The sequence below is a fragment of the Denticeps clupeoides genome, chromosome 12, assembly GCF_900700375.1.
Source record: "Denticeps clupeoides chromosome 12, fDenClu1.1, whole genome shotgun sequence".
In the NCBI taxonomy this organism is placed as follows: Eukaryota; Metazoa; Chordata; class Actinopteri; order Clupeiformes; family Denticipitidae; genus Denticeps; species Denticeps clupeoides.
In genome coordinates this window covers 20,963,381-20,984,866 of record NC_041718.1, presented here as the reverse complement: position 1 = coordinate 20,984,866, position 21,486 = coordinate 20,963,381, and the positions used below count along the sequence as shown (strand labels likewise).

Here is a 21,486-nt window from a genome sequence, read left to right as displayed (position 1 = left end):
ATATGAGTTTGGTGCGATTATGAGAGGTGGGTCCTCCTGCTGGCCTCCTTTCAATCCATTAGAATGAGTTTCATCTGGCATAATTAATAAGTAATAACTAAACATAACTTTGGTAATCACTTTTAATGTGTAATGAAATAAAATTATTCTTAAAAACGAAACCACCTTTGTTCGAAGTCCAGTTTAAAAAAAAAAAAAAGAGTACATGAAGCCACAAAACAACTGTAATATATTCGAATACAACAGTAATGAATTCAGGTTGGTGTGCGTGCAGTGAGTAACAACAGGCTGGGCTGGCGCTCTCAGGATCTGCTCCAATCTGCTCCGGTGCAAGGCATTCTGGGAACAGAATCAACGTCACAGCGTGGGTCTGAGGGGGCGGAGCTCACATCTGGCTGGGAACGCCCCTCAACAGGTAAACAACAGTGGCTTTCTAATACAGAACAAGGAATGTTGAATTAAAAACGAATCGATAAATAAAGTTCCTATAGAAATTCTGGAGTAAACTATTTCCACCTCACGTTCCTTCATAAAAAAAAATTACAATTTTTTAAAAACTATTCAACAATCAGTTTGAAGAAAACGGATCTGCTTTTTGCTATTTGTCGGAATAAAAGTGATTTTAGGAACATTCCTGCTCCATCAGAGCCCAGCCCCAGAAGTGGAAGCGCTTGTTTATAGTCTTTGATCAGCATTATACTCATAATCGTACTGCCATCACGTACACGTACAGTAGTGGTAAAGGGGGCGGGGTCAGCGCAGGTCAGTGGGTGTGGCTAAAAGCGGTGGGGTGGGGCAGGTCGGGTAGGGGTCACCACACACAGTATGACACGCACTATAAATTTAACACCAAATATCGTCAGTAAATTTGGAAACGTATTTTTTGTACAACGCATGCAGGAAATAAAAACCCCCATAAAAGCCAAGAAAATGAGGAGAAAACGAGAAGTAGGTAGTTTAGAATGCGCCTGGTCCTCGGTGTGGCCGCGACTAACACCTTCACCACGAGAGGAAAGGAAGGATGTTCTACCTCGACTCCGCATCTACACAGAATATCAGAATGATCTGGATCAGGTGCGTTTGCGAGCCGGGAAAAGCTGGATTGACGTGAACCTTCATCGTCGTCATCAGCCACAGACACCCTCGTCCCGGGATGATCGTAGAAATGATCGTTCTGGTTACGTCATTCTGGCCACAAGGTCGTGTGATGGAGAAAAGCAGCATACATATTATTTCTAATAGTGGTGGACGTTTCCGGCCAAAAATAAAAACAAATAAATAAATAAATACATCAAGAAAATGAAAGTTTTAGATATGAATCTACTAAAATTCACCATAGAAACGAATAACACCTGTTTAGGGGCAAAAATAAATAAATAACTATATATAGCTATACTTGTATATATATTTATATATAAAATATATATAATATAATTTCATCACAGGCAATTTTTTTTACTCCCCAGCAACAACTAAAAACCAGTATTGCACACAACGTAGAAAGATGAAATGTCAGACTGGCGTGACGAACACGACGAACGACTGCTGTCGGCTACGGTACATGAGAGCAGTATTACTTCGTATACGAAGCTAGAAAGACGTTCGATCGACCACCCAGAAGACGGAGCGTCGAGCATCTTTAATAAACGGGTCGTCACGAAATACAGGAGCACTGAAACGAATATCGTCACGGACAGACCATGCATGCGGGAGCGGCAAGAAGTGAGGATGGTTGTTAAAAACCCACGTCCGTGGTGGCTCAGTGTACGCAGGCAACCTTCTAAACGCGACTTCACTCCATTCGGGCTTCTTTTTATTTATTCTATTCCATTTTTTTTGTGATCGCCCAGTGAGAGAAGTCAATACAAGAATATTCTATTTTTTTTTGGTGTTTTTCCCCTTTCTTTCTTCTTTTGATTGATGTAAAACAAGTACAGATAAATATGTAGTTTCTCACAGATCGAAAGTCCATTTACGTGCAAACGTAAAAAAAAAGGCGACGGAACGACGAGAGAAGAGAAGATTTGTTCACAGGTTACGCCGTTTGTGCAAATGACCGTCCGATCGGCGGGTTTTGGCAGGAGACCCTCGACCTCCTCCGACTGCTTTCGACTCGAAGCCCCCTGGTAAGAAAATAAAAGATCTTCACCGGCGGCCACGCCCCGCCACGCCCCGCCCCTGATATGTATTCATACCATCTCACCATATTCCGTTATAAACGCTTCCCCTAGACGATCTGTCCCAATACATCGATATATATATACACACAGTACTATTCATACTCTAGCAGCATTCACAACTCATAAGTAATTTTTCATACACACGCAAAACGTAATACTGGATTCTGTAAACTCTACAAACTAGACCAGTTTTCTCCTAACGACTTCTAAGTATATTCTTTATATATATATATTCGTAAATAACTCTACATCGAGTGCAAGTGACGGGAACAATTACATCAGGATATGGTAAAAACGCATGTCATTGGTCAGGTAGCGATGGCGAAATGAAAAGTCCTCAAATATAAAATATATGTGTACAAAAATAAATGACACGATATGGTGTGATTTGAGATTTTACCTATTGCACGATCCTTCAAAAAAAGCACTTCATACGCACGCACACAAATTATTTCTTAAATATTTTTAAATAGATATATATATATATATATATATATATATATATAGGAACCAGTGTCTAATATTAATTTTAAGTGAATGATATTATGTTCTCAGTGTTTTTATACTACATCGTCTGCTTGGATTCGGAACCCCGGGTTCTCCTCTGAACGATTTTCTGCGTCTGGCACATGTGACATCTCAGTTTGGCAAAACGACTTCATGTATATTAACATATTCTTTCCGCAGCTGTGGATGTGTAGGTAAATAGAGAGTGTGTATATAGATATATAGATATACTTTTCTCTGGAAACATAAATCTCTGTGTAAAAAGGGGAGCGGATGAGACGGGTGTGGCACAGTGGCTGACAGTGCGGGTACAGTGCTAGCCTAGGACGAGACTCAAAAAGCATTTCCAGCCAACCCTGTGAGATAGGAATGTCTGCTCACGTGAAGCTTGTTAGTAGCTCACCAAAAAAAATAATACCATTTGAAGGAAAATAAGGATCAATAAATAACACGAATAAATCTCACAATGTCAACTATACACTTTTTACAGTCGTTTTTTTTTTTTTCTCTCCCTTTCTCAGATGTCAGTCCTCACGCCTCTCTCCGCCCACACTGGTGACCAGCAGCGGCATGGCTACTGTCCCCTCCTCTCCGGCCTCGGTTTTGGCACTGCTAGCGGGCTGAAGACGGCAGGTTGGCCACTTCCATTAAAAACAGTACGATTTCCTCACGACGTGAACGTGGGTTGGGGGGTTGGGTGGGGGGTGGGGGGGGGTGGGGGGGGGGGGTTGGGGTGGAGACCGGTGTTGGAGGAATAATGGAACAAGAACCTGTTGACGCTCCCCACGTATGTCCCCTGAGCAGGCAGTCCATCGTGAGGTGAGCTCTAGTGCACATGAACGACTCTCATCGGTCCCAGTGTGGCGTTTATTTCCTGGCTCGTCTCTTCCTGACCCTCGTCATGGACTCATGGACAAGACCTGCTCCCCTAAAACATGGGCTCAGAAGATGGAAAGCAAAGGTGAGGAGCTGCAGACCCAGACGGACTCACCCTCCCTCGGCTCCTCCTCCTGATGGAACCAAATGCTTCAGCTTCCTGTCTGGTGTTGACCACTTGGGAAAGCACAAGTGGGTTCTACTGGGTACTGTGTGTGTGTGTGTGTGTTTGGGTAGGTAATGTTGTGGTAGTTGGTTGGTTGGGGTTAAGGGGGCGGGGCTGGTTGGCATATTGCTTGGCAATGGAGGCGGGTTTTGAATTTGGCGGTGGGATGGCGGAGATGGAGCGGGGTGGGGCGGGACGTCAGACTGGACTCTCAGGAATAGATGGTGATGACCTCGCGACCTCCTCCACGTACCAGGAGAACCCGGTTCAGCCCTTCGGTCAAAACCTCCAGGAACTCCATGTCTGAGACACTCAGTTAAGGGTCAGATGGGAAAAAAAAAAAATCTTCAAATCTATTCTGATATTTTAGCTTTTCGATGGATTAGAACCTCACAGAACATCCTGGTGACCTGATGGCATCAAGTCTGCTGCATTAAAGACAGAGATGTTCCTTCTAACATTCACAATATAGATACATTTTCTTTCCTTTGCAGTCATTTGACTCTTTAGTACCCCTTATTCTAAATTCTCCCCCATATGTAGCGTATAAGGGTTTATTTTCTCTTCAGTCCATGACCCTTTGACCTCACGGACAAGATGTATTCATTTTATTGTCAAAATGACTACGCGAAATATAATATAACCATGACGACGCCGATCATCACGATACAGGATACAGTTCTCATCTCCTTTCCTGTTCTTCGGGGGTCCTGGCATGTTGAGCAGGACCAGCTTGGCCTCTTGGGATTTCTTCGCAATGACCCCGTTGAGCCTGAGGGCCGTGTGCATGCGCCTCACGTTCGACTGGTTCCTGTCGGAGCGAACGAGAACTTTATTTAATAAAACATATATATATTTTTTATCCCCCGTCATACGTGCTCCTCCATTTAAAGAAAGATACTTACAGGTTTTCCCACTCACTGCAGCGCGAGAAGAAGCAGAAAAACCAATCAAATGTGAAACAAACACCATGCAGCACCGGTGCGGCCAATCAGGCGTCAGCGGTGACGTATACCGTAAAGAACAACGTCCCATCATGCTTTGTGCTCCGGCGGCGGACTCACGGCTTCATGTTGAACAGGTCTTTGATGCCCTCTGGCGTGTTGGCGCCCGGCGGCTTGGCCTGCTCGCCGTCACACTTGGCCTCGGTCCACGTCATCTGCACCGCCTCGCCAGGAGTAACCGCGCCCTCGGTGGCGGGGGACTGGGGCGTGGCCGGGGTGGGGGGGTTGGTGCTCTTGTCGCCGATTAGCTGCTCCTGCGGAGGCGGGGACACAGCCAAAGACTGAGAGGCGGGGCAACACACACGGTACGGTACAGAGAGAGAAGAGAGGAGCCACACAAATCACAGGAGGACCATGGGAAATTTGGGGAGAAAGACGTTGGGAAGGTGGGAAAGAGAGACGTTATGAGAACCCGCCTGCTCCACGTGTAAAAACAGGAAGGCATGTAAATGAAGGATATTAATAATGTGGTAGGGTGGTGGTGGCCTAGCGGGTAACACACTCGCCTGTGAACCAGAAGTCCCAGGTTCAAACCCCACTTACTACCATCGTGTCCGTGAGCAGGACACTTAACCCTGAGTGTCTCCAGGGGGGGACTGTCCCTGTAACTACTGACTGTAAGTCGCTCTGGCCGCATTATCGGACGCGTAGGTGGCAGGAAGGGGCGGGGCCGTACCTCCTCCTCTGGTTTCTGCTCCTTGCTGCCTCCAGGCTGCTCCTCGGTGACGCTGAGCTGGGTGGTGACGGCCGCCGGGTTCTTGCGGCGGATGGAGCCGCGTGAGCTGTCCGTGATGCTCTGGATCTGAGAGGCAGCAGAACGTGCGCGGGGAATTAGCGAGGGGCGGAACATTTTGCCGACGGACCTGATTGGAAGCGCTGCTGCTGGCCTCACCTCCCGCTCTCGCTCGGTTTTGGTGAGGTTGATCTGTTTGAGGATCTGCGAGCGCTGCTCCATCATGAGGGTCTTCTCGTAGGTGTAGGCGGAGATGTCGCTGTCATGCTGCAGGTACAACCACACACAAGACAGGTTCCGTCCACCGTATGGTGCTGCATCACTGATGTCTTAACAGGACCAAGCGGGACAACATTCCAAGATATGTGTACACAATAAAAAAAAAATCCTGAAAATGTCATCCTACACCAGCAGTGATCTTACCATCTCGACCACCTCCACCTCAGCATCGATACGCAGGTGGTAGAGGAAGGTGGTGAGGTCTTTCTTCATCTGGATGCTGTTATCGTCCATCTGGGCCACGGTGAAAATGCGCATCTTGCACTTCCGCCACACCTGTCATGGGCATTTGGAAGCAACCGTTCACTTCTGAACCAGACCAGAGCTTGAGGACCACTGATCTAGAGCGGAGTGTCACCTTGTGCTGACGCAGCAGGAAGGGAAGCAGCATCAGCATGCCTCCATCGTGGACGATCCACCAGACGTCAATGAAGCCTTCGGTGAAGCGCTCGCCGTTGGAGGGGAAGGCCGCAATGTTCTTGGGCACCAGGAGGGCAAGGCTGGCAGACGTGGTCTCTCTCACCAGCTCTGCTCAGGAGACATCAGAACAGGATGAGGAGCTAGCACGGCCCATCTCCGTACCCCCCATCTATACATGTACACTTCTCAAAAAAAGAAGACACCCTAGGTCTGGATTTGGAGAAACACACTACAGGCTGATCCAACTTTGATGCAACGTCCTTAAAACAAGTCAAAATGAGGCTCAGTAGTGGGTGTGGCCTCCATGGGTGACCTCCCTACAACGCCTGGACATGCTCCTGATGAGGTGGCGGATGGTCTCCTGAGGGATGTCCTCCCAGGCCTGGACCAAAGCGTCCGCGGTCAGTGGCAGTCAGGCTTCCCAAAGAAATGCCACCCCACACCATTACTGACCCTGCTGCAGGCAGCAGAACCTGCTTTCATCTTCAGTGGTGAATTTGCCACACTTGGTGTTCTCTGTAAGCACGACCCCCTCCTGTAGATGTCGGGCCCTCATACCAGCCTCATGGAGTCTGTTTCTGACCGTCTGAGCAGACACATGCACATTTGTGGCCTGCTGGAGGTCATTTTGTTCATCAGCCAGAAAGCACAGGAACTGAGTAGCGGTCAGAACCACGCCTGTAGGACCACGCCTTTATTGGGGACGTGTAATTTCCACCTGTTGCGGGTGACATTGGTTTTTTGACCAGCGTATATATACCCGCATAGCGTGTGTGTGTCTGTGTGGGAGGAGTCCTAGGAATCGCCCGCCCACCAGTCCCATTGGTTCTGGAGATCTGCTAGAGCTCTCGCTCTGTCTGGTTGTAGTCGCTTTCCCCGCTCCCCTCTCCAACCCCTCCCTTCTCAGGACCCCGTAGACGGATACGTGGTGCTGCTTCCAAGCCGCCAGTCCTGCCGCCTCACCGATGAAGTTTCTCCAGGACTGATGCTCCTCCGCCTGCTTCCAGTTGCGCGGCCAGCTGACCAGCACCGTGTTGTGCTGCAGCCCCCCGAGGCCGCCGGCCTGGAGCAGGTGTGAGGTGGCGTCCCGCAGGTTGGAGGAGATCACGACCTGACTGAAGCCCTTCACCTTCTCCGCCTCCATCAGCTTGCGCAGCGACTGCGGACAAAATGCCATAATATCTCCTGATATTAATGACAATCAACCATGCAGCGAAATGTTCTATGTGATGCTGAGGAGGTGGAACGGAGGCTAGCCTCTGCCAATTTCGTTCCTGTCCCTCTTAGCACTCGTAGCGCACGCAAAGAAAGGCGGGGCCTTTAAAACGCTGCACAGGGCACCTTGGGGCGAAGCTGCATACCTGCTCGGCCTGCTGGGCCCGCGGATGGTTGTCCAGGTAGGTGCCCTCCAGCGCCGTGCCGACGATAGTCAGCCCCTTCCCCGCCTTCAACTGGTTGGTGAGGGACAGGAGGCGGGGCTGCTCCACGTTCAGCTCGCCGTCCATATCGACCAGCACCAGCAGCTGCGGCCTGAGGGCGAGGGGAGGAAGACGCGGGGACGAGGAAGAAGAACACTTTCACGCTCGCACAATAATCAGACAAATAATTCCGCCGTTGCCCTCCAAACACTATAATCCACTGTGTCTTAATTAATTAATGCTCAGGACGCTCTGGCAACGCTCTGTGCACGTAATGTAATACTGCAGTCGAGCGAACTTGAGCGGAACTGAAAATGGATTGTGTGTGTGTGTGTGTGTGTGTGTGTGCTGTAGGGCTAGTAGTCACAGCTGTGCAAGTCACTGAGAAATGCTTCATCGGCCCGACCCTGCAGCGCACCGTCATGTGGAGCCCACAGATGCCAGCAGAGCTCTCACAACATTTTTTTTTACTTTAAACTGAGTATATGTGTGTGTGTGTGTGTGTGTGTGTGTGATAGAGAGACTACCATCTACATTAATATTCAAAAAACACAAAAAATCTAGATTTGCCCCAGTACTTAAATACAACATGTTTATAAATATTTCTGCAACGTATCATTCGATCCTTTATCTAATTGTCACATAAAAGTAGCAAGAAATTACATGTAGGACATTTCTGCACTTTATGGACACTCTTCTGTACACTCTGTACTCTTCATTGTTCACACTTATAGACCTACGTACATTCAACATATATTTATATTCAGTATATGTATTTATAAACAGTATAAACATATTCTACACAAATAACACTTCCACACGCCCTTGTATGTTCTTGCACGTACTTGTCCAATAAACACGATTCTGATTCTGACATATTTAAATATATGTATTGCTATATTGGCCTGTCCTGTGTGTGTGTGTGTGTGTGTGTTCCATTTCTTCCTCTGGTCCACTTTGCCATTGCAGGATTTTTGCAGCACAAAATCCCAGGTTCAAACCCCACTTACTACCGTCGTGTCCCCGAGCCAAGACACCAGGGGGACTGTCCCCGTACCTACTGGCTGTAAGGCGTCTGAAATAAAGTTTCACCTCCAGTTCTTGGTGTGCGGTGGCCCCTCCTCCAGCCTCATGAGAGCGAATCGGGCGGCGCTCAGTGATATCCCGCGTATCCCATCACCCCATTCTTTCTCCGCCCTGTCAACAGTCCAGCAGAGAACAGCGGCCGTCACGCACACCTCATTAGCAAGGTACACTTCAGCCAGATTGAATTATGGGACATTTGTCAAAAAGGTGACATTCGCGTCCTCTGCCGTTCAGCAGTGCAGCGTCCGGCGCTATGGGCAGGTCAGGGGCGGGACTCACCCGCGGAACTCAATGTACTTGTAGATGCAGCCAGCTATCGCCATGGCGACGATGGCGTAGTACCAAGAGCAGATGAACATGAGGGAGAGACACAAGCTCATTCCCAGGAAGGACAGCGCCCTGCAGGGAGAAAAGCATTTCACAAGTTGACATTCCCGACCGACATCATGACCACCGCACGCGTGGAAGTCCCGCCATGCTGTTTCATTTCCACTACACTCGTGCCGGCGCCAGGTGCCGGTTCTAAACTGGGAACCAACCGAGAACCGATCTGCATCTACACTGGACACGGTAACATGTCACAGGCCACGGGCGCTAAACAGAAATCCTGGCACCTCAGTAAAAGCTCCTGGAAGTCCAGCGCCGCTGCTTTTACATTTACAGCATTTATCAGACGGCCTTCACCAGAGCGACTTACAATCAGTAGTTACAGGGACAGTCCCCCCCTGGAGACACTCAGGGACATGATGGTAGTAAGTGGGGTTTGAACCTGGGTCTTCTGGTTCATAGGCTACCACCCTACCCTTTTACATTAACCACATTCCTTTTGTCCCTATTGTCTTTCTTCAATTTTTTTGTCTTATTTGGTTGGTTGCTCTTCTAGTGCACTTTTTGTTGAACGTCCATATAGAAGAGCTTTAATTTCTCTTAATTTCTGTTTTAGGGCAGTGGCACCATTGTTTTTTTGTGGAAAAGTGCGGCACTGGATCCAAAATTGGGAACCGGCATGGGAACCAGAGCAGTGGAAAAGGGGTAAAAGCCTAGTGGGGTAACACACTCGCCTATGAACCAGAAGACCCAGGCTCGAACCCCACTGACTACCATCGTGTCCCTGAGCAGGACACTTAACCCTGGGGCGGGGGACTGTCCCTGTAACTACTGACTGTAAGTCACTATGGTAAATGCTGTAAATGTAAATGTAGGTATCTGAAGGGCAGCCAGGTTCTTATCTCCTGCGCCATGATTGGCCGTCGCACTCACCAGTGGTAGAACTTGAACCGCGGCCTCCAGTTGGGGGTTCTGAGCAGAGTTTGCAGGGCGCAGGCCAGGTTCACGAACATGTAGCACATCAGGAAGAACCTGCCGGGACACCACGAGCGGAGAAAATACGTAAGGCGGCCACGCGTATCACGCCATGCACGTGCGGTGGTCAGAGGTTCATCTCGTACATGGAGAGGATGGGAGCCACCGAGTCGAGCGAGGCGATGAGGATGCCGCTCTCGCAGATGCACGCCGTCAGCAGCAGCGCCCAGGTGGGCTCGCCGTTGGCCTTCCCGTGACCAAACACCTGTCAGGAGGAGCGAGTTCCGGTTTGTTCACAGCGCGAGACTCGAATTTGTGTAACCGCGGGCGGCTCTGCCTGCATCGTCAGACCTGGAGAAACGGCACGATGCCGTCCCTGGCGATGGCCTGCAGGAGGCGTGGCGCGCCGGTCAGGCTCTGAAGCCCCGCCCCGCAGGTGGAGAAGAAAGAGCCGAACACGATGACCCAGGGAGACGGCCAGGCCAGCGTGCCGATCACCAGATTCCCCCTGACGGCCTCGCCGAACCTGCAATTCACAATTACAAACCCACGAAAGGCAACTTATATAACATAGAAATTTCTATCAGTAAACCAGCTACCGTGTAAAATAACGACCACGTTCGAGACAAGGTGGAGGCTGTAACCCCAATTTCTCCATTAACGTGGATATTGGGGACTGTGTGGAACCTACTTGTCCCGTAGCACCGTTCCCTCGATGCAGGCGCCAAACAGAACCACGCTGGACATGTCTAACAAACAGGCGGTTAAGGGGCCTAGAACAGTGACAAGTGAAGTGATTGTCACGTGTGGTACACAGCAGCGCAGCACACTGTGCACACAGTGAAATTTGTCCTCTGTATTTAACCATCACCCTGAGTGAGCAGTGGGCACCGTGACAGGCACCCAGGGAGCAGTGTGTGGGGACGGTGCTTTGCTCAGTGGCACCATGGCGGATTGGGATTCGAACCGGCAACCTTCTGATTACGGGGTCGCTAGCGACTTAATCTCCTTCATCTGTTCACTGAACTCGTCAAAGGCTCTCGAATGACTTCATCCTTAAAAATGCTTTTCTCGTCGGGTTGTCGTGTTCTGTTTTTTTTCCGGCCACCAGGGGGAGCCGGGGGTTCTGGGTAACAGCAGATCTGCACATTTGGCCAGAACTGAGCCGAGATTTACCCATCTAGAAAATAAGAGTTATATTAATCTCCACTAATCTCTTCCCAGCTCCAATTATGTCAACTCCTCTCCACGGCAGGGTGTTGGAGCCCAGCAGCTTCCCGCCAAACTGATCCAGGTACCTCCCAAATGAAAAATGATCTCCGATCGGCGAAGAGTGCCGTGTGATAAGGATACAGATGAAGGAAGTGGTGGTGATAGCCATGATCGTGCCGATGGGGATGGACTTCTGGGCGTCCCGCAGGTCTCCAGATCGGTTGGAGCCGGCCATGATGCCTACAGTGAAGAATCCAAGAATGAATAAAAAAAAAACACACACACAAAGTGACATATTTTACAAATCTCCACATCTCGTCCATAAGTTGCTGAAGCACTAGGACCATCTGCTGCAGTCAGACTCCACAGAACCACAGCTGGGTAAACAGCAGATCTCACATCTCACTTCACACAGAAGCACAGAATGAAAGAAAAGAAAAGAAAAGAAAAAAAGGAGAAGAAGAGAAAGCTGAAATCTGACCCGTGACGGAGGGGAAGTAGATCCCCACCAGCAGCGTGAAGAAGCTGGTGATGTCCGCCAGGACGAAGCTGTTGGTGTTGCTGTTGGGGGCTTCGGGGTCCGAGATGCTGGGGACTCCGATCTTCTCAATGAACATCCCCTTCTCTATGTACTTCCCAAAGAGGTTCTCTGAGGAGCGGAGCAGATGTGACCGTGACAGTCGTTTCATGTGTTCATATTTGTGATGTCCAAAACGAACAAGTTCTTTAGATGCTACTAAAGGCTCCACATAGCAACTCGTTTTGACAGGTGGTGGAACCACTTAACGCAGAATAAACCTGACCTACGATCTGATTGGCAGTCTCGACAGACCCGTAGTTCAGTTCGTCTCCGTGGCTGTCATGATCCAGTTTCACGTTGGTCCTGTTTCCTGATCGTGTTCACCTGTGTCTGAACGTATAAAGCTGCCCGATTCGTGTCTGTTCACCGTCGGGTCTCGTGACGTCGTGTGAATGCGTCCTTCTTCATCGTCCTCATCTCAGTTCAGCGATGAGTGAGGGTTACCTACCTTTCAGAACGCCGCTGGTGATGCCAGGAATGCCCTGGATCTCGGAGACGTTGTTGTTGGCGAAGTAGAAGTCGCAGGTGGCGTTCAGGAACTCGGAGTCGCAGAACAGCCTCCACAGCTTGGTGGTGACGGTGGCGTTCTCCTTTTCGATCACCTTAGCGCAGACGTCAAAGCCCTTCCACACCAGCGTCCGGTTCCCCAGGAGACAGACACTGAGAGAGAGAGAGAGAGCGATTCTTCACCATCAACAACCGACACACGCACAGGCCCGGACGCCGTGAAACCAGACCAGCAAAGTGGCAAAACCTACGGGAAGACGGGCGGCTCAAACGCGGTCTTGATGACCCCAGCGTACACAGCCAGGATGGAGCAGATGACACAGGCCAGGAAGACCAGGGCCAGCTTGTTGACGTACTTCACGCCGACGAAAACCACCAGTGCCATGAAGCTGAGCACGATGGTGCCGTACACGCGCATGTTGTTCAACATGGCCGCCTCCGCCTCCGCGCCCTCCAGGCCCTCCATCTTAAAGATGGCCGCCTGCGGCACGATGTAGACCTGAGGGCGGGACAGAAGACAGGATGAGCTCTGCAGGCACCAGAATGCAGCCAACAAACTCATTTCTTAATAATATTATACCAAATTCCACCTGCCGAGTTTAGACTTGAAAGAATGAGGGGCATGCATGGCTCCCATTGCATCAGGTCAAATTGAGTCACCCAAGCATGGAATTAATGGCTGAATTATGTACGGTACCATTAAGTCACATTAACGGTCAATTTTAAAGCCCGACCCCGCGAACCGCCGCGGTGGGAGAAACCGGACCGGGGAAACGGAGCCGGAATCGGCCCGGAATCCAGACCGAGGAAGGCGCTCATTATTCTGCCCAAACGCCCGCTCTTCCTCTAACGCGGAATTTGCATAATTACTCTTCTGCGCGCGGAGGGGCGGGACAGGAAATAAGAAGCCGGAGTAACGGATTCGGCGGACAAAGGGAGGGGGGGACATGTGAAGATGAGAGATGGAACGGAGACAATGGGAGGGAGAAAATAGCACCAAAGCCCCCAGAAGACACAGATAGAGCTCAGAAGGGAGGCGGGGAGGAATTTCTGCAGATATGAAACGTGGCGAATGGAGGCTCCAATCGGGAGGAGCCGCTTGGCCAGGAATGTTTGATGAGGTTGAATAAAACGACGCCGACAATGGCTGATGTTGCGAAACGCCACGACAATCCGGAAGAACGTCTCCGGCTGCCGGCCTCCTGGACGTGCTTACCAGCAGGATCTCGATGCAGCCCAGGATGTACATGGCTCCGGCGTAGGTGGTGCCCAGGTAGAAGCAGATGCCCACGGCTCCTCCGAACTCGGGGCCGAGCGAGCGCGAGATCATGTAGTACGAGCCGCCCGCTGTGGATCACGCGCAGAAATCAACTTCTTTTTATTACTATTGGTTTATATTCATCCTGATTTTATATTAGAATAATATCCGCACTGACGTCAAAATCAAGGCATTAACCAAACTGTCATTTTTAATAATAATAACAACAACAACAAACAAAGCAGTAATGGAATTTATTGGTAATGATTTGATAATAAGTCTCTTCTAATGAACTGAACACCCTGTTCAGAATAAGTTCTATCATCAGATCGTATGAGGGTTGTATTTCCGACACGCCCTCGTAAGCAGCGCTGCTGGTGTCAGGACAGGAGGTGACGCCGCTAGCTGGTCACGTGATCCCAGCCTGGCCGCCAGCGTTAGAGTTGCCAGGGTTACCTCATTCGATCCGACCAACGTGCCAAGATAACCAGGGTTGTGGACATGTGGGTGGGTGGAGTTCACCGTCTCTCTAACACACACACACACACACACACGCACAGTCACAATGGATTGACTTACCTGGCACCACTCCATTGGTGGCAATGGCACTCATGGAGATGGCCGTCAGCATGGTCTGTGGAAAGATAATGCGTTATGAGCTCATGGCCACTGCAGTGCTAATATAAGGCGCCAAATCCCAACGGGCCAAACTCTGGGGCTCCAGGTGCTTCCTGCAAGACCCCACCCGTCCCCCAGGACAGTCGCCCGCCCAACGCTCCATCTAGATCTGGTGCTGTCACCTCATCAAGCATGAAGAAAGGCCAACCAAACACTTCCATCGAGTGGAACATGATTACCGATGCCGGGGACCACTCGTTCCTCACCTGCAGTAAGTGGGAGTGGGTGGAGCAAGGGCTTATGGGAGGGGCTTTAGGGAGGGGAATCTTTTTGGCTCTATGCACCACAACACTGGATCTGAAATGAAACAGTTCGTACTTGTGCCACCCGCCTTTAAAAGGGTGTGTGTAATTCCCTCATTTTCCCATGTTTCCAGATGGTTCCAAATGGTTAGAATTTCTGGAGCTGTGTGTAGATGTGACCGGGTGTTCTGGGCTGTGCTGTCCCTCTATTTAAGACGTATTAGTCTGTAATCAGGTGGTAATGGAGTCGAGTGGGGTCACCCTCACGGGGGACGAGATAACGCTCTAATTGTTGAAGTGTTTTATCTGATGAAGGCCGTCGGGACTCAGGATCCGAGCCGAATGGAGAGGCGACCTGTTCAGCGGCCCAGGCGTTACTGAGCGAAATTAAAACGGCAAATTACCCCCGAGGAAGTGAAATAATACCTTAATTCTGACCTTTTAGCAAAGTCATGTGACCCGCTGACACGCCCCAACAATACTGTCACAAAGCTACACGACTGTCTTCGAGTCACATTTGTTCCGTTTCGGAACCCTGATAACGACTTAAAAACAAGCTGAACTGGGACGTGGAGAACGTTCTGGAGGTTCGATCTCGTACTTCCTTAGATTCGAATTCCAAAAGCCTTACAAAGACGAGGACAAAAAAAAGGAGACGAAAACTTAATATCCATCCCGTCAGGCCGAACGCACGGCACGACGTCCCTGACGCCCTGCAGGGGGCAGTCTTGCACTCGGCGGCCGCCACCGCGCCACGCACGCACCAGCAAGGTGTGCTGCTCAGCTGTTTCCTAGCAACCCGATGTCAGGATGCGTTACCCTGGAGAATGCCTTGTTTATGTAATCATATGACAGATGAAGACGGGGGGTGGGGGGGTGGGGGGGTCCGGCCTTCTTCAGCTCCAGATGGGTGAAGGTGGTGCAGATCCGCAGCGCGTCGGCGTCGTTAACAGCCGTCTCCGGATTAGCGGCATATTGTTAATGATTCCCTCCATGTTAAAAATATTCCATTACGCCTCATTAGGGCCAAGTGGGATTTGGAGGCACCATGGGAGATTTTGGTCCAAAAGTCTGTTTCTTTGCCGAGTAAAAAGCACGAAACAGAAGAGGATTGGAAAGCCGCCAGTAATGTTGCCACGGGAGCCGTGTGAGAGTAAAAACTTTAAAAAAAAAGCCTTCGCTGGACCATGGAAGTCATGTGATCAGCGGAAACATATCTGGCCGCTTATTCTGCATCACGGTATCTGGTTGTGGCGTGGCAGGAAAGGACACCTGAAGGGGGACGAGCGAAGCCGCGAATTAGCATCTAAATCCGGACGGAGCAGCTCTGTGGAGTTGTTGTCGAGTCGGAATGGTCATATGCGATCATGTCCCCCTGGATGGCGGCTGCTATATTGGGACTCGGGCAGCAGACTGGTTTGTCCAGAAGAGAGGAAAAAACAGGAAGCTCTTAGTAAAGGGCTGCTGAGACTCAAATCCACCTCTATACGGTGGTGTGACTATACTATGGGCAGAATGTTAAAGACAACTACACACTCGCCTATGAACCAGAAGACCCAGGTTCAAACCACACTTACTACCATCGTGTCCCTGAGCAGGACACTTAACCCTGAGTGTCACCAGGGGGGGACTGTCCCTGTAACTACTGTTTACAAGTCGCTCTGGATAAGGGCGTCTGGTAAATGCTGTAAATGTAAATGTAAAATACGTGTTCTGGGAAGTGATCCGGAAAAGAAAAGCTTCAAATTTCATTTTTAAATTTAGAACAAAATGCTCCTTGTTTTTCCTGAATGCTCTAAACTAATTAATAACTAAATCCAGCCAGACCCCGTCAGGCAGTGGGTGCAGAGCACGGACTCACACACACACCTATGGGCAATTTAGAGTTGCCAAATCACCCAGCATGCATATCTTCTGATTGTGGGAGGAAACCGGAGAACCTGCACCCACACGGGGAGAGCCACACACACACACACAAAGCCGGAGGTGTGAGGTCAAAACTAAGAATATTATTTTAAAAGTGCAGACTGTGCCTCTTCACATTTAAAACCTCCATTTCAAAAAAAGGTGAATGCACCACCTGGTGAGTGAGCAGTACCGGGCGTGTAGGGCTGGTTGTAGCCTGGTGGGTAACACTCTCCACGGTGTACCAGAGGAGCACAGAGTCTCACCGTCCCTGTCACTACTGCCTGTAAGATGCTCTGGTAAATGGACGGGATCGAGGTCGCGGGTCTGATGATAATGCGGTAATGAAATGTGTGTTATGAGTCACGTGACCGTTGTGTAGAGAACCGTGTGGAGAGAACCGCCGCTGCTGCTCCACGCGCGCGCGCATGTGTGTGTGTGTGTGTGTGTGTGTGTGTGTGGGTGGGTGGGAGCAGCTTTGCTTTTCCACGGTGACGATCTGAAGGGTTGTGCTGAAAATAGCACAAGCGTGGAGGAATCTAGGTTGCATCCTCATATGCATATACAATAACACACCCCTCATCATGCATACATACAAATGCACATATTTTCTAAATTAACAATAAACACACACACACACTGCAGCAGAACAAGGACTGAATAGAAGTTATAAGGTGAGCGTGATAATTGTGAAATTTGCTGTAAAGGACTGTGCATTATTGTGTACGGTGTGTGTGTGTGTGTGTCTGTCTCACCGTGGAGCAGCACATGAAGACGATGATGAAGGCCTGAATGACTCCACCAGTTCCTACAATCCACGTCATCCTCAGGAACAAGATCACCCCCAAGATGTTCTGCAGACAGGGCAGGTACACGCCCATCAGCGTTCCCATCCGCGGAGCCTGCAGAGCAACACACACAGGACAGGGACAAACAGCGCTGTTGGTGTGTAACGTCAGCATACGCAGAACCTGTCTGATGGTGACTCGGCTCTGTGTGCGTGTGTAGGATCTCATCATGCTTCTAGCTGATGAAGATCATGATGAACACTGAAAGACAGCTGTACACACGTTCTAGGCGGTTAAGGAACCGGACCTGCAATCAGAAGGTTGCCGGTTCAAATCCAGATCCGCCAAGGTGCCACAGAGCAAAGCACCGTCTTTAATTTACTTTACTTTACTTTATTTAGCAGACGCTTTTATCCAAAGCGACTTACAAGAGGAAGACACCAGCAATTCTCGTTCGATTTCTATAGAATATTGAGTATACAAACTAAGAGCCCTGATAAGGCTCCCCACCGTCCCCACACGTTGCTCCCCGGGCGCCTGTCATGGCTGCCCACTGCTCACTCAGGGTGATGGTTAAATACAGAGGACAAATTTCACTGTGTGCTGTGCTTTTCACTTCACTAGTATATTTATAGATGCAGAACACAAATAGAAAACAAACGGACACACACACACACACACACACACACCCACCCAGACACACCCAGACACACACACACACACACAGACACAATCTATACTCCACTGAAGCATAGATTACTTCTTTATGTATGAAAAGGACACACATAGAAGGAAAGATTGCAGACTGCGGCAGCGGGATCACTCTGGTATCTAGATGTTCAGAAGACATTATGGAGGTTAAATACTGGCTTGTTGAATGATCCTGCCTTCAGTAGGGCAATGGAGACAGACCTCAAACAGGACAATGACAACGGAGAGGAAAACCCTAGTATTGTACGGGATGACATAATGTAAATAGATTAGATTGACGGGTTGGGTGCTGTTTGTAAGAGTAGAAGGTCGTACGGTGACGTTTTCTTCATGGGAGAGGACGTGACAACTGGACACGTGAAGACATTTTTTCATAAGTGAATAATTTTTGATTCCATTATACCAGGGTGGAGGGAAACAGAAGGTGAACGTGGACCATGCAGCCAGTGGCTGGAAGGAAAGTCCACAATATTCATTCAGGCAGAAGATTGTAAAATTAAGACTTTGGGATAAAATAATTAAATAAAGAATAAGAGAACTAATTGTGGTTACAGTTATGTGCTAATAAACAGCACATTATAAAGAACTGCATTGAAGAACTTTGTCTTTCTGCTCAGGCGAAGTTTAAACGTCTGTCCCGGACAGATGTCTTCTTTTTAGTCTTCTGAGTCTCACACTCATCTATTTAAGCAAGATTTTCTTTAAAAAAAAAAAAAATGGAAGTAGAACAGCAATATATAGAATGTTTGAAAAACAAAGAGTCTTTTGAACATCTGGACAAATTACGCTCATGGTTATTAAACCTCAGTTATGATGATGCCATGTTGGAAGCATTATCCCACGGACATGATGATTATTTTATGTACTTGCTGGACAAATACCAGAATCGTTTTTGGGCTGCCCCATTTGCAACCTTCTTCTTTCGTCACAGAGCGGTTCAAGGTATGCTGGAAACCCAAAATATGTAGACATTCCTAAAAAGTATAGAAGAGTCAGAGCCCCACAACTTATATTTATTAATGCGGAATGGTAAGCTGAAAGATTGTCCAAATGAACTCTAAGTAGTGTTTGTGATGTTAGAGATCCTGGACTACTGGGCCCTGTGCGACATGCTGTGTGATGGTTGCGAATCAATCTGGCCTTTGAAAATAATTCTGGGATAGATATGGAACTGTTAGGTTTCTTACAGTTCAATTGGGTACAGATGTAATAGCCGGCATCTATATTCCTGCCTGGACATCTCGCTAATGTTCACTCACCAGTCTCGCTTATCATGCATGAAGAGTCTGGAAGAGAAGCGGGACACCTGGATACAGATACTGGGAGAGGACAGGTTCCTGTACCTCACTGGGAAAAGTCCTGGACCACCAAACCTCCTCACCATGCAGCAACTCCTTTAGTGTCCTGACTACAGGGAATTTATACAGATCTCAAAACACCCACCAGTCGCTATCAGCCTTAATCCTGTCTTCCTTTTCAATAAGATTATTGAATGAATCAGAGGAGACGGCAAAGCAATCATTACCGTATTTTACACACATTCGAATACAGGAAATGTGTGTCAGATGTTGAGGTGAGAAAAAGATAAGGCCATGCTGAATTTGGTGGCAGTAAACGGTCTCTGTAAGTGTCTGGTGATGCAGGTCAGGTACATCAAACATCTCACTTTCAGCATTTGATAGTGAATGACAACTTAATTTTTAACGCGTTTACGTGTACGTTCTACCTTGATGGGTTCCATTTCGTCTGTGCTTAACCATAAAAATAAAGATCCTGACATAATAATAACGTACCGACTTTAGTACTGATTTTATGCATTTGTGAACATTATGATCCATCAGTCATATTCATCAATATTAAACTATGAGGACCCCAAAGTTTTCAAAAACTTGAAATCTTTAATACAAGCTTCTAAGACGTAAATGGGTTAAATAACCATTTAAAAGAAGTACATTTATTGCAAAAATAAAAAAGGAGAGGATAAGCGTGGCATTCTGGCAGGAACCACATCTTTCTGCAGCTGAGAGGTGAAAAATCACCTTATTGACCTCAGTATGGCGAGCTACATCTGGATCAACACCAGGATGCACATTTTACTCTGCACCACATGCAGCGCACTGAAGTATAGATTACTTATAGATTACTAGATTACTTTACTGCGGCAGCGGGATCTTTCTGATCACTCTGGCATCTAGATGTTCAGAAGACATTATGGAGGTTAAATACTGGCTTGTTGAATGATCCTGCCTTCAGTAGGGCAATGGAGACAGACCTCAAACAGGACAATGGCAACGGAGAGGAAAACCCTAGTATTGTACGGGATGACATAATGTAAATAGATTAGATTGACGGGTTGGGTGCTGTTTGTAAGAGTAGAAGGTCGTGCGGTGACGTTTTCTTCATGGGAGAGGACGTGACAACTGGACACGTGAAGACATTTTTTCATAAGTGAATAATTTTTGATTCCATTATACCAGGGTGGAGGGAAAGAGAAGGTGAACGTGGACCATGCAGCCAGTGGCTGGAAGGAAAGTCCACAATATTCATTCAAGCAGAAGATTGTAAAATTAAGACTTTTGGATCAAATAATTAAATAAAGAATAAGAGAACTAATTGTGGTTACAGTTATGTGCTAATAAACAGCACATTATAAAGAACTGCATTGAAGAACTTTGTCTTTCTGCACAGGCGAAGTTTAAATGTCTGTCCTGGACAGATGTCTTCTTTTTAGTCTTCTGAGTCTCACACTCATCTATTTAAGCAAGATTTTCTTTAAAAAAAAAAAAAATGGAAGTAGAACAGCAATATATAGAATGTTTGAAAAACAAAGAGTCTTTTGAACATCTGGACAAATTACGCTCATGGTTATTCAACCTCAGTTATGATGATGCCATGTTGGAAGCATTATCCCACGGACATGATGATTATTTTATGTACTTGCTGGACAAATACCAGAATCGTTTTTGGGCTGCCCCACTTGCAACCTTCTTCTTTCGTCACAGAGCGGTTCAAGGTATGCTGGAAACCCAAAATATGTAGACATTCCTATAAAGTATAGAAGAGTCGGAGCCCCACAACTTATATTTATTAATGCGGAATGGTAAGCTCAAAGATTGTCCAAATGAACTCTAAGTAGTGTTTGTGATGTTGGAGATCCTGGACTACTGGGCCCTGTGCGACATGCTGTGTGATGGTTGTGAATCAATCTGGCCTTTGAAAATAATTCTGGGATAGATATGGAACTGTTAGGTTTCTTACAGTTCAATTGGGTACAGATGTAATAGCCGGCATCTATATTCCTCCTTAGACATCTCGCTACTGTTCACTCACCAGTCTCGCTTATCATGCATGAAGAGTCTGGAAGAGAAGCGGGACACCTGGATACGGATACTGGGAGAGGACAGGTTCCTGTACCTCACTGGGAAAAGTCCTGGACCACCAAACCTCCTCACCATGCAGCAACTCCTTTAGTGCCCTGACTACAGGGAATTTATACAGATCTCAAAACACCCACCAGTCGCTATCAGTCTTAATCCTGTCTTCCTTTTCAATAAGATTATTGAATGAATCAGAGGAGACGGCAAAGCAATCATTACCGTATTTTACACACATTCGAATACAGGAAATGTGTGTC

General features: G+C 48.2%; 1 protein-coding gene across 5 annotated transcripts in view; it reads right to left on the bottom strand.

Moving 5' to 3' along the window:
- Nucleotides 1–108: 108 nt before the first annotated feature.
- The window catches only part of slc12a5a (solute carrier family 12 member 5a), a 97,869-nt gene continuing 76,491 nt past the window's right edge, over nt 109–21,486 (bottom strand). For 3 of the 5 annotated variants that reach the window (XM_028998918.1, XM_028998921.1, XM_028998922.1), the window contains exons 4-26: nt 17,109–17,255; nt 14,108–14,162; nt 13,487–13,617; nt 12,522–12,769; nt 12,212–12,423; nt 11,665–11,832; nt 11,325–11,423; nt 10,663–10,720; nt 10,323–10,497; nt 10,118–10,236; nt 9,930–10,028; nt 8,949–9,068; nt 8,676–8,780; nt 7,527–7,695; nt 7,129–7,324; nt 6,104–6,273; nt 5,890–6,021; nt 5,626–5,733; nt 5,410–5,535; nt 4,794–5,014; nt 4,635–4,649; nt 4,407–4,540; nt 109–4,032 (exon numbers count right to left, since the gene is read on the bottom strand). In XM_028998918.1, the coding sequence (XP_028854751.1) occupies nt 3,941–4,032; nt 4,407–4,540; nt 4,635–4,649; nt 4,794–5,014; nt 5,410–5,535; nt 5,626–5,733; nt 5,890–6,021; nt 6,104–6,273; nt 7,129–7,324; nt 7,527–7,695; nt 8,676–8,780; nt 8,949–9,068; nt 9,930–10,028; nt 10,118–10,236; nt 10,323–10,497; nt 10,663–10,720; nt 11,325–11,423; nt 11,665–11,832; nt 12,212–12,423; nt 12,522–12,769; nt 13,487–13,617; nt 14,108–14,162; nt 17,109–17,255 (3,099 nt within the window). In that variant the 3' untranslated portion in view covers nt 109–3,940. The remainder of the gene's footprint in view (nt 4,033–4,406; nt 4,541–4,634; nt 4,650–4,793; nt 5,015–5,409; nt 5,536–5,625; nt 5,734–5,889; nt 6,022–6,103; nt 6,274–7,128; nt 7,325–7,526; nt 7,696–8,675; nt 8,781–8,948; nt 9,069–9,929; nt 10,029–10,117; nt 10,237–10,322; nt 10,498–10,662; nt 10,721–11,324; nt 11,424–11,664; nt 11,833–12,211; nt 12,424–12,521; nt 12,770–13,486; nt 13,618–14,107; nt 14,163–17,108; nt 17,256–21,486) is intronic. The other 2 variants (XM_028998920.1, XM_028998919.1) reach the window with 2 other exon arrangements.